Consider the following 12,057-nt stretch of genomic DNA (forward strand, 5'->3'; position numbering starts at 1 on the left):
GAATAAGAGCATTTTAGAGGGTCTAGATTTCCAAACTTTCCTGGGAAGCATGCCCCCGGACCCCACTAGGATCGTTGCACCTTTGACAGGATTTCCATCCATAATCAAGGGGACGGGAAAAAATTCAGGGTTCAACGTAGTGTCCTAGCCAGCCTGAAATTTTTTTCCATACCCTGCACATTTTGATTGGAAGTCCTGTCAAAGATGCCACAATCCTAGAAATTTTGAAATCTAGACCCTCTGACATGCTATGTCCTTTATTTTCAGGGGCAAATTTTGCTGGTAGACTCAGCTTGGTTCAATTAATATCTTAACCTGCCAATGGAATGAGCAAAATTTTTGTCCCAGCAGCAAAATTCTGTCATAGGACCGAAGAATGGACACTGGTTAGAACCCTGGTGCACTGCATATAACTGTAAGGGCCCTTTTCCAATAGACTGTGATTGCTGCATGACTGTGTGACTGCACAAAAATGGATTTGTGTCAGCCTGGATTTTATCTGGATTTGCACAGCTGAAGTATGGTGCATGACGTTTAAGCATGATTTAAAAGAAAAACACACAAAGTTGGGAACAAATTTTTTCTTCAAAAATTGATGAAATCTGCGGAAGAATCTGTCAAATCTGCCACTCAGCAGTCACAGCTTCTAGTGGAATGGGGAAATAACCGAATGTGTGGTACAAAATCAAAGTGATAGTATAACTGCTTGTAAGAGCAAAATTTTATGTCAGAAATTGAATGAATGAAACAATATGTTAAGGGAATGAATGCCCATTGCAGGTTTAACTGTTTGTAACATGATAATAGTACAATGTAGCTCATGAACCCACCCATCAGGTCATGAACCCACCCATCAGGTCATGAACCCACCCATCAGGTCATGAACCCATGCATCAGGTCATGAACCCTGACCCATCATGTCATGAACCCTGACCCATCAAGTCATGAACCCTGACCCATCAGGTCATGATCCCTGACCCATTAGGTCATGAACCCTGACCCATCAGGTCATGAACCCTGACCCATCAGGTCATGAACCCTGACCCATCAGAGTACTTGCTCTTTGCTCACCTTGGTCTGCGCCCCGAGGCTGGGTAGGGCCCAGAGCTGTTGGGTCTCTCGTCCGCCACGCCCGGGAGTTCCAGCCGCTCCTCACGCGAGGCCAGCGGCGCTGTTGACCCGGTCGTCATGGTACCCACGGAGGAAGTGGACGTTGCCGTGGTTACGGCCTTGGTGTTTACAGGAGTGGTGGAGGATTCCTGCTGCCTCTTCCTGTTCTGGAACTCCTCCAGCAGCTCTGGAAGGGCCAGGACAGGTGTTACATGGAGAAGGACAGCAAGTGGCAGGGGCTGCCACTTCCTCCAACTCTACCTGGTGGGTCTATGCTGTTAACACATACGTTAACACTTACCTGCATTCAGAGTTCATTTTGATATGGTTTAAGTCAAGTAATGATCATTTATGGTTGATATATGAGTCTTTAGAATAGGTTTCGTTTTGTCTTTATAAGTAGTTTTTTATTAACACCTTTATTTCCAGTTCAAGTTGTCTTGGTCCAAAGTAGTCAAGTTAATAATTTCTTACTTTATAATTTCATTGCCCGAGTTTCACTCACTCTCTCTCTGCTTGAGTTCATTTTTAACATATGAAACATATAGGAATGCCTCATATATAGTTTTTGCATGCAAACTTGTCTGTAGCATATTTGGTTTCATACATTTCATGGTTAAGTACAGATTTTCTGTGGCCTACAATATACAGTGTGCATGTCATTAGGGTCATGATGAGATTTATTGGAAAATATTTCAAACCAAACATTTTATCACCCTATAAACAGCTTCTGAACTGAAGTTGGACAAAAATCCAACACTCACTACAGCTTCTAATCTAATTAATCTCGGAATGTAAAAAATATTCAACGCATCTGGCTTTCAATATATAACGCTAGTTCACCTTTATCCGCAGGTTGACCTATGTCCGTTGTATTTATAAAATCGCAGTATCTAGGGATATCAAGTCAACGGATGGTGGTTTCAAGTTGGTGGTTTCAAATATATTCAAAATATTGCAGCTTGAAACTTGATATCCCTACAAATACGTACCGTTTTTAAAAACAATGGATATAGGTTAACCCAGGGATAATGATGAACAAGCGTTACATAGATTTCAGCTTTATTATGTAATTTCATACATTTAGCACTGTTAAGGTATAGCTGAAACAGGATTGGCACTGGTACACTGGTAAGAATTAGAGTGCTAATTGTCAAACCATTACTGTAACTATATAAACTTGACAGTATTCCACTCCACTACTATTCTGTTTTATGTTCCATGCAAACTCAGCATAATCTAAGGAACAGGTAACACCGTAAACAGTACTGGTACAATAGTAAGTTAGAGTGATCAAGATCAAACCATTACAGTAACTATATACATTTTACAGTCCTCTACTAGTTTATTGGTCTAACCATTATGTTCCATGCAACTCAGCATGATCTAAGGAACAGGTAACACCATAAACTGTACAGGTGTTACAGGACTGTCACCCATGCATCTTCGCTCTTCTGTGGATGCTGTAGTCTCACTACTGTTCATGGAAGCCCAACCTGGATACCAGAGTGGAGGGGACCAGTTTGGAGATTTTAATGGCATTGTAATGAAACAAATGATACTGTAAAATGCATTTATTTCATGGTAGCTTTGTTTTGTAGGTAGCAATATGAATGAGGTTTTTACAGTGTTTAGACTTTGCAGTTGAAATAATTCTCTTTTACAGTAGAATTACAAAATGCATTTTCGCTCACAGTGTAATGATTCCATGGTATAAGAGGTCAATGTTAAATTTCAAAAATAAAACCACTGCAAATATTTCACCATTTATAGTATACAGCCATAGATGGCCAGTATTACAACTCTTTGAGAATTGTTTGACTGAATGCAGGAATGAATTTGCCCACGAGGAAAAACTTTGCTTTACTTGCCAGAGGGGGAACATTGTAGCTGGTATCCAGGTTACTGTGAGGCCTACATGTACCTACGTGACTCGGTTAACAGGGGAAAAATTGTTCCATTAGAGAAAGAGGAATCTACTCAACTACTGTGTCAGTCAGTACACCTGAAAGAAGGGGTACCATGTTCACAATCGTGTACGTACGGTCGTTAATGATGGCACAACAAACAACAGCAGGCAATGATGATGAGCAGACATTACAGGATGGGAGCAAGCAGCAACCTCGAGCACAGGACTGCAGGCTGGCTCAACAGGCTCTTCCTGTGGTTAAACTGGGCAGTCTACCAGGCTGGAGAGAGTGTTCCAACTTTGCACAAAGGACTTGGCTAGCAAAGGCTCCGACTCTCACTTCTATTTGAAAGCTCTGAGGAATTGATCAACTTTTACTGGTTGTGTAAGAGAAAACTCCAAGATGCTCAGACGGACTCTCAGTTTTGTAATGACTTACTTTATGGCAAGCTTTACTCAACCCAGAGTCAAAGGGAAAACAGCAGGCAAGGTTCTTTGACTTTACGCACTCAAACTTTGTAAACAACTTCAAATAAGCCAGATCATTCATTTTCTAACATACTGTCATTACCTGTATGTTCTCTGACAGGCTCTACAATTCAATTTACAGTTTAAAAAAAAAAAATTTTTTCAATATCAAATTATGTAATAGTGCAGTGTTTGAAGCTGTATATGAGCATGTGTATAATGTCTCCACTGATCCTGTTTGTTTGTTTGTTTGTTTGTTTGTTTATACTGTTTTTCATAATATCACAAATTGTTTGTCGCTGTTCCTATACATCTAAGGCTTTGTCAGCAAAGTCCCTGTCTTCCCAAAGTGAACACTCCCTGATTCAGAAGCCTTACCCTCCGGGCTATCATCGGCCTCACTCATTATATCCTCCATACTGCACAGAGGCGCACGACTGGCTGAAAGGGGACGCACAGAGCTTGGGGTCAGGACCACAACTGTTAGAACCAAATTCTACTAATTCTTCTACATGTACATCGGTATCAACTGAAGGCGAGTACTGGGTATAACTTGTATCAAACATCTTTCAATACATTTTGTGCGGCAGGTGCTACAACTACATAGCTTGGGGTGAGGATGACCATTTATTTGTCACATATGAAAGATCATGATCAACTGAAGGCAAGTTCTGGGTTTCACTTGATAACAGCTTTGTGTCAGGGTGACAATTTGTGAGCATCAACTTCAATTATTACAACAAGATCAGATTCCACTAATTCTACATACATATCAACTGAAGGAAAGTGCTGGGTATAACTTAATGTTTCAAACAGCTTTCATTACACTTTATGTGGTGGGATCGACAGCTATAGGATGACGATTTGTATTGATTTGATTTGATTTCATTACACTTGAGTTTAACTGTGTTTGCCTGATGGTGGCCTCTAAAGTTACATTTTTTTTTGTTGGTGAAGTTTCACATATTGTTAAGTTTTAGGGCCACAAATAGATTTTAAGATGTTGCTTTATGATTTTTACCTTTGATGTCTTCAATGGACAAGAAGCACCCTTTTTTCAGATTGATGCAGTTTTGAATACTATCTATTAGGTATATGATCCTACACTTGACCCAGTACTAGGTAAGGCCCAAGAGGACTTTCCTAAGGATGCCTTTTGCGAGGAAATGTTTACAAATTGGAGCAGCCACAAAACTATTAGCCCTCAGCTGATGCATTCAACAGAACAAATCAGGCATGCAACAAAACCAAGTTCAATGTGGCTGCAACGCATGGCCAAAAAGTCGGAACAGTTCGCAAAGGCACTGCAACAGTTGGTGGAAACAAACAGAGTGCCGTTAGATGGGCAATATATATAGGAAAACTTTTTTGTGCAATGTTTTTTGCATGTGAAACCATTATACAACTCAGATGGGGCCATTCAAGCGCGCAGTGGTGATGACGTACAGTTTTGAGAGTGCAACCATGCGACAAGTTCTCCAGGGAGAGTTTTCTTACCCTGGTGCTCTTGGCCCTCGCCCCCCTCTGCCCCCTGGCAGACCAGGGGGGTACCCCCTTGGTTCGGATCCCCCTCTTGAGTGTCATAGCTCGAGAACTGGCCTCTGTTCTTCCTAAAGGCCATGACCAGTTTCCGGCCTGGCCAGGAAACACAGACAGAGGACACACAGGAAAAACAGGAGAAAAGAATCACACCAGAAAACAGAGAGGTGGCTCCAGCAAAATAATAACCTGCACTTTTCAATTTAAATTGTATATTACTTTAAGAACTTGCAATCTTAAAATCAATGCCTGCCTACATGTACATTGTAGCATTCTATCTATTACAATTAATACAGTCAAAACTGCCATTGAAGATCACTCAAGGGACTGAGAAAATTTGGTCTATGTGGACAGGTGGTCAGGGAAAATTATCTAGACGAGGTGGTCATTTGTACAGGTTTGACTGTACATTTTTGTATCACTTGAAAAGTGTTGTCTTTAGTGTGGAATAAACAAACTGATTTGCAAAACATTCAAAGATTTGGATCTACAATGCACCTCCTACACCGAAGATTCTCACCTATTTTTGTGCGTATGTCCGACCCCTCCTCTGCTACAGGTTTGACTGTATCACTTGAAAAGTTGTCTTTAATACCATGGAATAGACAAACTGATTTGCAAAACATTCATACATTTGTATAAACCTTCTACAATGTATCTCACCTATTTTTGTGCGTATGTCCGACCCCTCCTCTGCGGCCGCGTTGACAGCCAGCTTGAGCAGCATGGAGTGGGCACGCTCGAGTTCCGCCATGGTGACGTTACGTTTCACGGGCGAGGCGATCACGGCACGGTTCACCATCAGTCGCATCACTCCTCGCATCGTCTCTTTCAGATGCTCCTCGTGGGACGGTACGGCAGGTTTGGGCTGCTGGCTTCCTCCGGGGACTTTGGGGACAAGCAGCATCTCTGCATACTTACCACAGCCCATGATGACACCTAGGGATTCAAACAGACAGAAAAGTTTTCTCCTGGGAGGGTTTCACAGGTTTGGGTTGATGACTGACTCACTTCAGTGACTTTGGGGACAAGCAGCATCTCAGCATACTTACCACAGCCCATTAATACACTCTGGATTCAAATAGAAAAGTTAGAAAAGTGTCCTTCCAAAAAGTTGGAAAAGTTTTCTTTAGCTGCTCCTCATGGGATGGCACAGCAGGTTTGGGCTGCTGGCTTCCTCCGGACACTTTGGGGACAAGCAGCATCTCAGCATACTTACCACAGCCCATTATCACACCTGAAGATTTAAACAGAAAAGTCATAAAAGTGTCATTCTCCCTGCAAGGTTTGACAGGTTTTAGTTGCTGGCTTCCACCAGGAACTTTGGGCACAAGCAGCATGTCAGCATACTTACCACAGCCCAATATAACACCTGGGAATTCAGACAGAAAAGTCAGAAAAGTGTCATTCTCCCAGAAAGTTTGGGAAGGGTTGAGAGGTTTGGGCTGCTGGCTTCCTCCAGGAACTTTTTAGACAAGCAGCATCTCAGCATACTTACCACAGCCCATTATCACACCTGGAGAGAAAATTGAACAGAGAAGTATTCTAAGCCCTTCAACCTCTTTCCTAGGAGACCTTGGCAGGTTTAGGTTACAGCAAAAAAAAAAAAAACACTCAACAATAAGACCTCGTTCGTATATCCAATTCATTACATTGTACCTGAATTGTATGCATCCAACATTTCTTCTTCAACTAAATGCAGACAAAGTTTAAAGTTACAATGAGTCTTATAAGTCTATAACATAAGTCTATATACACAATTTTTACATACATGGTACATGTGTACATGGCAAAGTCTGTCTGTAGTCAGCACATACCCAGTGCCTTGAGAGCTCCCAGCTGCAGATAGGCCAGTTGTAGTGCCATCAGTTCTGCTTGGCTCAGACTGAGACATCCTGAAGACACGGAAGGCCTGGATCTTATCGTGGACCTCTCCTCTTCCGCAACCTCCGTCTTCGCATTGTCTTCTTCACTTTTACTTTCGGAAAAGTCTGTATCACTTTTCATTTCAGAGACTTCTGACTTGCTTTCAGCAAACTCTGTACTATCTTTGTCGTCGACGTCTGTCTTTTCAGCCACAGCTGGCTGTGAGTCAGTAGTTTGGACAGCAGGTTCTGATTCCTTGCCATCAGACCCTTCCTCCTGCATAGCAGAGGCAATGTCTGCATCCAGGCTCTTCTCCAGCTGGTCCTGATGCTGCTCCTCTGCAGTCTTCTGCCTGACTGGTCTGGTCCTGTTGAACACCCTGGACAAGCCGAGAAGTAAACCTGCTTTATCTTTTACCCTTATGGGTTACCCCCGACCCTAGCCCTAACCTGACCTTAACTCAACCCCAGCCCTAACCCTGACTGGTCTGGTCCTATTGAACACCCTGTACAAGAACAGAAGTAAAGCTGCTTTGTCCTGTACCCTTTATATACCCTACCCCTAACCCTAACCCTATCCTAGCCCTAACACTTTACCCTACCCTAACCCTAACCATACCCCCACCCCAACCCTAACCCTAACCTAACCCTAACCCTATCTTCAACCCTAAACCCTAACCCTCACCCTAAACCCAGTCCTACCTGTCCAGCAGGGAGTCGTCTGTGCCAACCCCCGTGAGATGCACCAGGTCCTGTAACGTGTCAGCTGTCAGAACCTAAAACCAACCCTAACCCTGCCCCAAACCCTAATCCCCAACCCTAACCCTTAACCCCAACCCTTAACCCTAACCCTTAACCCTAACCCTCGCCCTACCACTAACCCTATATAGTCCTAACCTAAGACCTACCTACGCCAAAAATAGTTACTCAAGCAACTGGATATGGTTTTGAAACCATATCCAGTTGCTTGAGTAACTATTTTTGGCGTATCTTATTACCTGGATGTCTAACCTACATCGACGTACCTCAGACCTACCTGTCCACCAGAGAGTCATCTGTTCTGACCCCTGTGAGATGTAGCAAAACCTGTAACGTGTCTGCTGTCAGGCCCTTACCCTAACCCTAACCCCAACCCCAACCCTAATCCTTAACCCTAACCCTTAACCCTAATCCTAACCCTAACCCTTAACCCAAACCTAACCCTCGCCCTAACCCTAACCCTAACCCAAACCTACCCTAACCCTAGACCCTACCCTAACCCCTAACCCTGACCCCAGTCCTACCTGTCCACCAGAGAGTCATCTGTGCCAACCCCTGTGAGGTGAAGAAGGTCCTGTAACGTGTCTGCTGTAAGGCCCTGCAGCTTGTAGGCATCAAACAGCACCGAGTCACCAGGCTCCAGGTTGGTCACTGGGGTGTCACTGGAGAAAGCAATCCAAAGACTTGACGTTAGAAAACAAAGTACTAGTAATCATCCTAAATTAAGGCAAGGCATGATACTTTTCAAGTAGCTAGTATAACTGCAATGTGGCTTTGTGATGGCTCGTGATTTAGCCAAGCACACTGGATGACCATTCTCAAAAAAAGGGTGTTGGGTTCTTTTATGTGCAGAGGTTTGGCACTTGAAATTCCCCTGAAGCTCCCCCACAAGGGGACTTTCCATCATCATGATATGTAATATCAAATGCAATCAATTACAACATATCCGAGCCGGTGTGTAGCCTAGGAATGAATGTCCACAAAGTCATGGAAATGGATTCATATGCTAGTACATGTCAAAACAACTAGGTTGTGTTACCACTTGTATATTGGGGACAAACTAAATCTATCTATTGAACAAAGTCTTCTTTTGAAGACTTTCTTCCAATTTATCTACCAAGCTGATTAAACTATCTACGTGAATCTATGTATTGTTTTGAAGATGTAAACTTGAACCCTACCTTACAGTGGCGTCAGCGTCGTCCCACTGCACCTTAGCCGAGGCGCTGCCCTCCTTCACCATCCCCAGCAGGGTGGCCTGCCGGGACGACTGCTTGTGCACGCAACGTCCCCCCAGCCGCAGGCCTAACAAAAAGACAGTTGATAATAATAACTTTATTGCACAACAATTGTACAAGGTACAAAGCATGGTATCTACTGAACAGATACATAACTACAGTTCTATGGGGCTGATCTTCTTGATACAAGGGTGCACAGAATGGGAGGAAAATGGTCTAAAAGAGAAAACTTGTGCTGTGAAAATGGTTTGCAAGGGGTGTGAGGGAGGCGATCCACAACATAGCACTTTATAATGGGACAGGGAAGGTCACAATCTCAAGCCTGTATATGACTGTCTATTGTCACACAACAGTCAACATGACCTACCGGGCTGAAGAAGACACAGAGTACCCCTTCAAAGCTACCAAAAAGAGTAGTGAAGCCGGCCTAGGAGTGTGTTAGGCTACCAGAGACACTTCTAGGCCAGCTTCACTCCTCTGTCAGCTTTTGATACTATCTTATGCTACCGTAGGATCTGCTTGGAGATTACAGTTATATCGCCCATACAGATACAGACCTTGGTCCACTCCCCCGATCACCACCAAAGCTGGCCAGACTTCCCGACACAGCCGCTCCAGTAGGTGCATGTCCGGTGCTTGTCTGGCTGTCTCTGGGTTTGCTGGCTGGATGTTCTCATCTAGTAAACCTTTAATAAGAATTGAAATTAAAATCAGAATTAGAATTGATGCTCACTCTCATTATATAGGGAAAGGATATCACAAGAACATCAAATATGGTGGAAGATGAAATATATCTCACAACTACTTCCGACTGTCCCTTTTAATAGCACCAAAGAAGGTAGATCTTTAGAAAAAAAGCCATCAAATTTCATTACTAATTTTTCTGATTCAGAACAAAAAACAAACCCAACCAGTTAAGATCAGGATTTAGAAGTCTAAGAGTAGTCAAATGGCTCTTCATTGTGTTCATCTCTCTTCCCTGCTACTTGCAAATAGACCTCCAGAAAGAATATGCAGTACAAGTATTTTTTTATGGTACACTGCTAATAGGCAAACCTTTTATATCTTCGATTGTTGGCGATCTTCTTTCCACCTCTTCTGCTTTAGAGGACTCTCCTTCTTTCTCAGTCTCATCTTTCCCTGCCGTATCTTCCGCTATTCCTTCCTCTCCATCCTCTGGTTCTGCCTTTTCTTCCTCCTCCTTCTGATCAGAACTCAAAGCCTCCTCCTTTGTTTTGTCATCATCGGTGGTGTCTTCCTCGGCTGGTTTCGATTTGTCGGTTTTGGTGACGGTCTTGGACGTTCCCGTCTCTGTCTCCTGCATGAGAGTCATCTCGTAGAGCCTCTTGATGTTCCCCAGCCGGTCCATGATGCAGCTGTTGATGTGAGCAGTCCACCCTTCCTGCCTGTTATCAGAAGTAAAGAAAGGTCAGTCTTTGTTTTCTATTGGAATCCAAATTGTCTTCAGCTTGACTTTGCCTTACCTTTGTTTTCTATTGGAATCCAAGTTGTCTTCAGCTTGACTTTGTCTTACAATGTTTCATATTGGACATCTAAAATTGTCTTCATTCAAAGTTAGGGTATAAAAGACCAGTTTCTTCCAGATCACTTCAGTGTCAGTGACGAAAGGTAGTGGATTCTATCCGAAACGTCTGACCGTTTCCAAAATCATATCCAGTTGCTTGAGTAACTGCTTTTTGGCAGGTCAGGCTTACGTCTCTTAAATTAAATATAAAACCAAAGATGCTAAAAATGAAGTTTCCTATACAGGAATACAAATTCTGGGGGGATCTAGAGGTTGACAATACAAAGTTTAACACAAAACAAGAGAAGAAAACAAATAAGTATCAGGCTTGTATCTTTCCATACAATTAATACCTATATAAAAGGACCTTTACAGAAAAAGCTTGAACAGTTACTGTAAGGAAACACTACTCACCTGTGTAGTGTACGAATCAGCTGCACGGCTGCCTCGGAGGTGACGGCAGGTGCTGGAGCACAGGTGGGGTCACCTGGCAGCAGGTCACGCGGAGCTCCTCTCACCTGCATGTCTGTGATCTTCACCTGGAAAATAAAGCAGGTGTGCAAGGGATTTTCAGATTCTTGTTTTTGACTTGTTGACTGACGTTGATTGTTTCTATAATTCATTTGTCCACAGTCCTGCTGTTAAGTGTATTTCAAGTAACCTTATAGCAGGTTACTGACTAACGTAAGCTTGAGATAAAACAAGCAACCACACTTCAAACAAACTCTGATACCATGACGCATCTGACTTCTGACCCTCAAGTACTTAAGGTTTGTAATTCAGGTATACTTCAGTTTAAACAAAATTAAATGACGTATCTCTTTCCCAACCTTTTCCCCCGGGTTGCTGCTGTAAAACATCACGACAGGGAACAGCTCGGTGGAGTCCACATCCTCAAATGCAAGCCTGGGTTCCTGTAGTGAGAGTGGAGAAGGTGCATATTGAGTTAGTCTTTGTGGTAATTTTCGTGCATTTCTCCCTGATTCAATCTATGCTCTTTCCTATACATGCCATGCATATACATGTACTACTACCAGGAAATGAGCTAACCTTTGACAATTTAGGAACAGGAGGACAAAACTTTTCTGTAGTAATATTGCTTGTTGACAGATACAATATTAACTGTGGAAGGATGTAAGGTAAGCTGCATCATAAAGAAACTTTATATAGAAACCAGTTACCAGCTAATGTATTAAGAACCAGTCCTGCTAAACTGTGAGGCTGCTACCAGTTGAGCTACAGGGACATCACTAAGATACATAGAGAGAGATAGGATTTGAGGTTTAGCATAAGCAGTGCCCCCACCTCTTCATTCTTGCCAAATGACACAGTCCTGAGATACCTAAATTACTGTAAAAGTGCAGCGCAACTGTGAGGCTGCTTGCAGTTGAGCTACAGGGACATCACTAAGATAGATAGAGATAACATAATCTACGCCCCCACCTCTCCATTCTTGCCAAACGAGACAGTCCTGGCCTCCATGTCCAGCACTACGGTGATGTAGTCCCCCTGGGTGAAGCTGGGCAGGGCCAGGGACTGCTCCCCATTGTGGTACAGGTTTCCGCTGTAGGGGAGGGAGTTAAAAAGTTAAAGTTGCCCGTACATCTGCACAGATGCTTTGGGGTGGTGCCCATCTCCATTTCT

The 12,057-nt window shown here is 43.1% G+C and overlaps 1 protein-coding gene across 1 annotated transcript in view; it reads right to left on the reverse strand.

Moving 5' to 3' along the window:
• Positions 1-12,057, reverse strand: part of LOC118409197 (probable E3 ubiquitin-protein ligase HERC1) — a 241,474-nt gene that overhangs the window by 37,878 nt on the left and 191,539 nt on the right. The window contains exons 42-53 of the mRNA XM_035810066.1: positions 11,857-11,977; positions 11,244-11,327; positions 10,828-10,952; positions 9,945-10,294; positions 9,446-9,574; positions 8,832-8,955; positions 8,175-8,312; positions 6,844-7,271; positions 5,690-5,965; positions 4,985-5,122; positions 3,866-3,928; positions 1,072-1,297 (exon numbers count right to left, since the gene is read on the reverse strand). Of these exons, the coding sequence (XP_035665959.1) occupies positions 1,072-1,297; positions 3,866-3,928; positions 4,985-5,122; positions 5,690-5,965; positions 6,844-7,271; positions 8,175-8,312; positions 8,832-8,955; positions 9,446-9,574; positions 9,945-10,294; positions 10,828-10,952; positions 11,244-11,327; positions 11,857-11,977 (2,202 nt within the window). The remainder of the gene's footprint in view (positions 1-1,071; positions 1,298-3,865; positions 3,929-4,984; positions 5,123-5,689; positions 5,966-6,843; positions 7,272-8,174; positions 8,313-8,831; positions 8,956-9,445; positions 9,575-9,944; positions 10,295-10,827; positions 10,953-11,243; positions 11,328-11,856; positions 11,978-12,057) is intronic.

Source organism: Branchiostoma floridae, chromosome 2 (genome assembly GCF_000003815.2).
Source record: "Branchiostoma floridae strain S238N-H82 chromosome 2, Bfl_VNyyK, whole genome shotgun sequence".
Lineage (NCBI taxonomy): Eukaryota > Metazoa > Chordata > Leptocardii > Amphioxiformes > Branchiostomatidae > Branchiostoma > Branchiostoma floridae.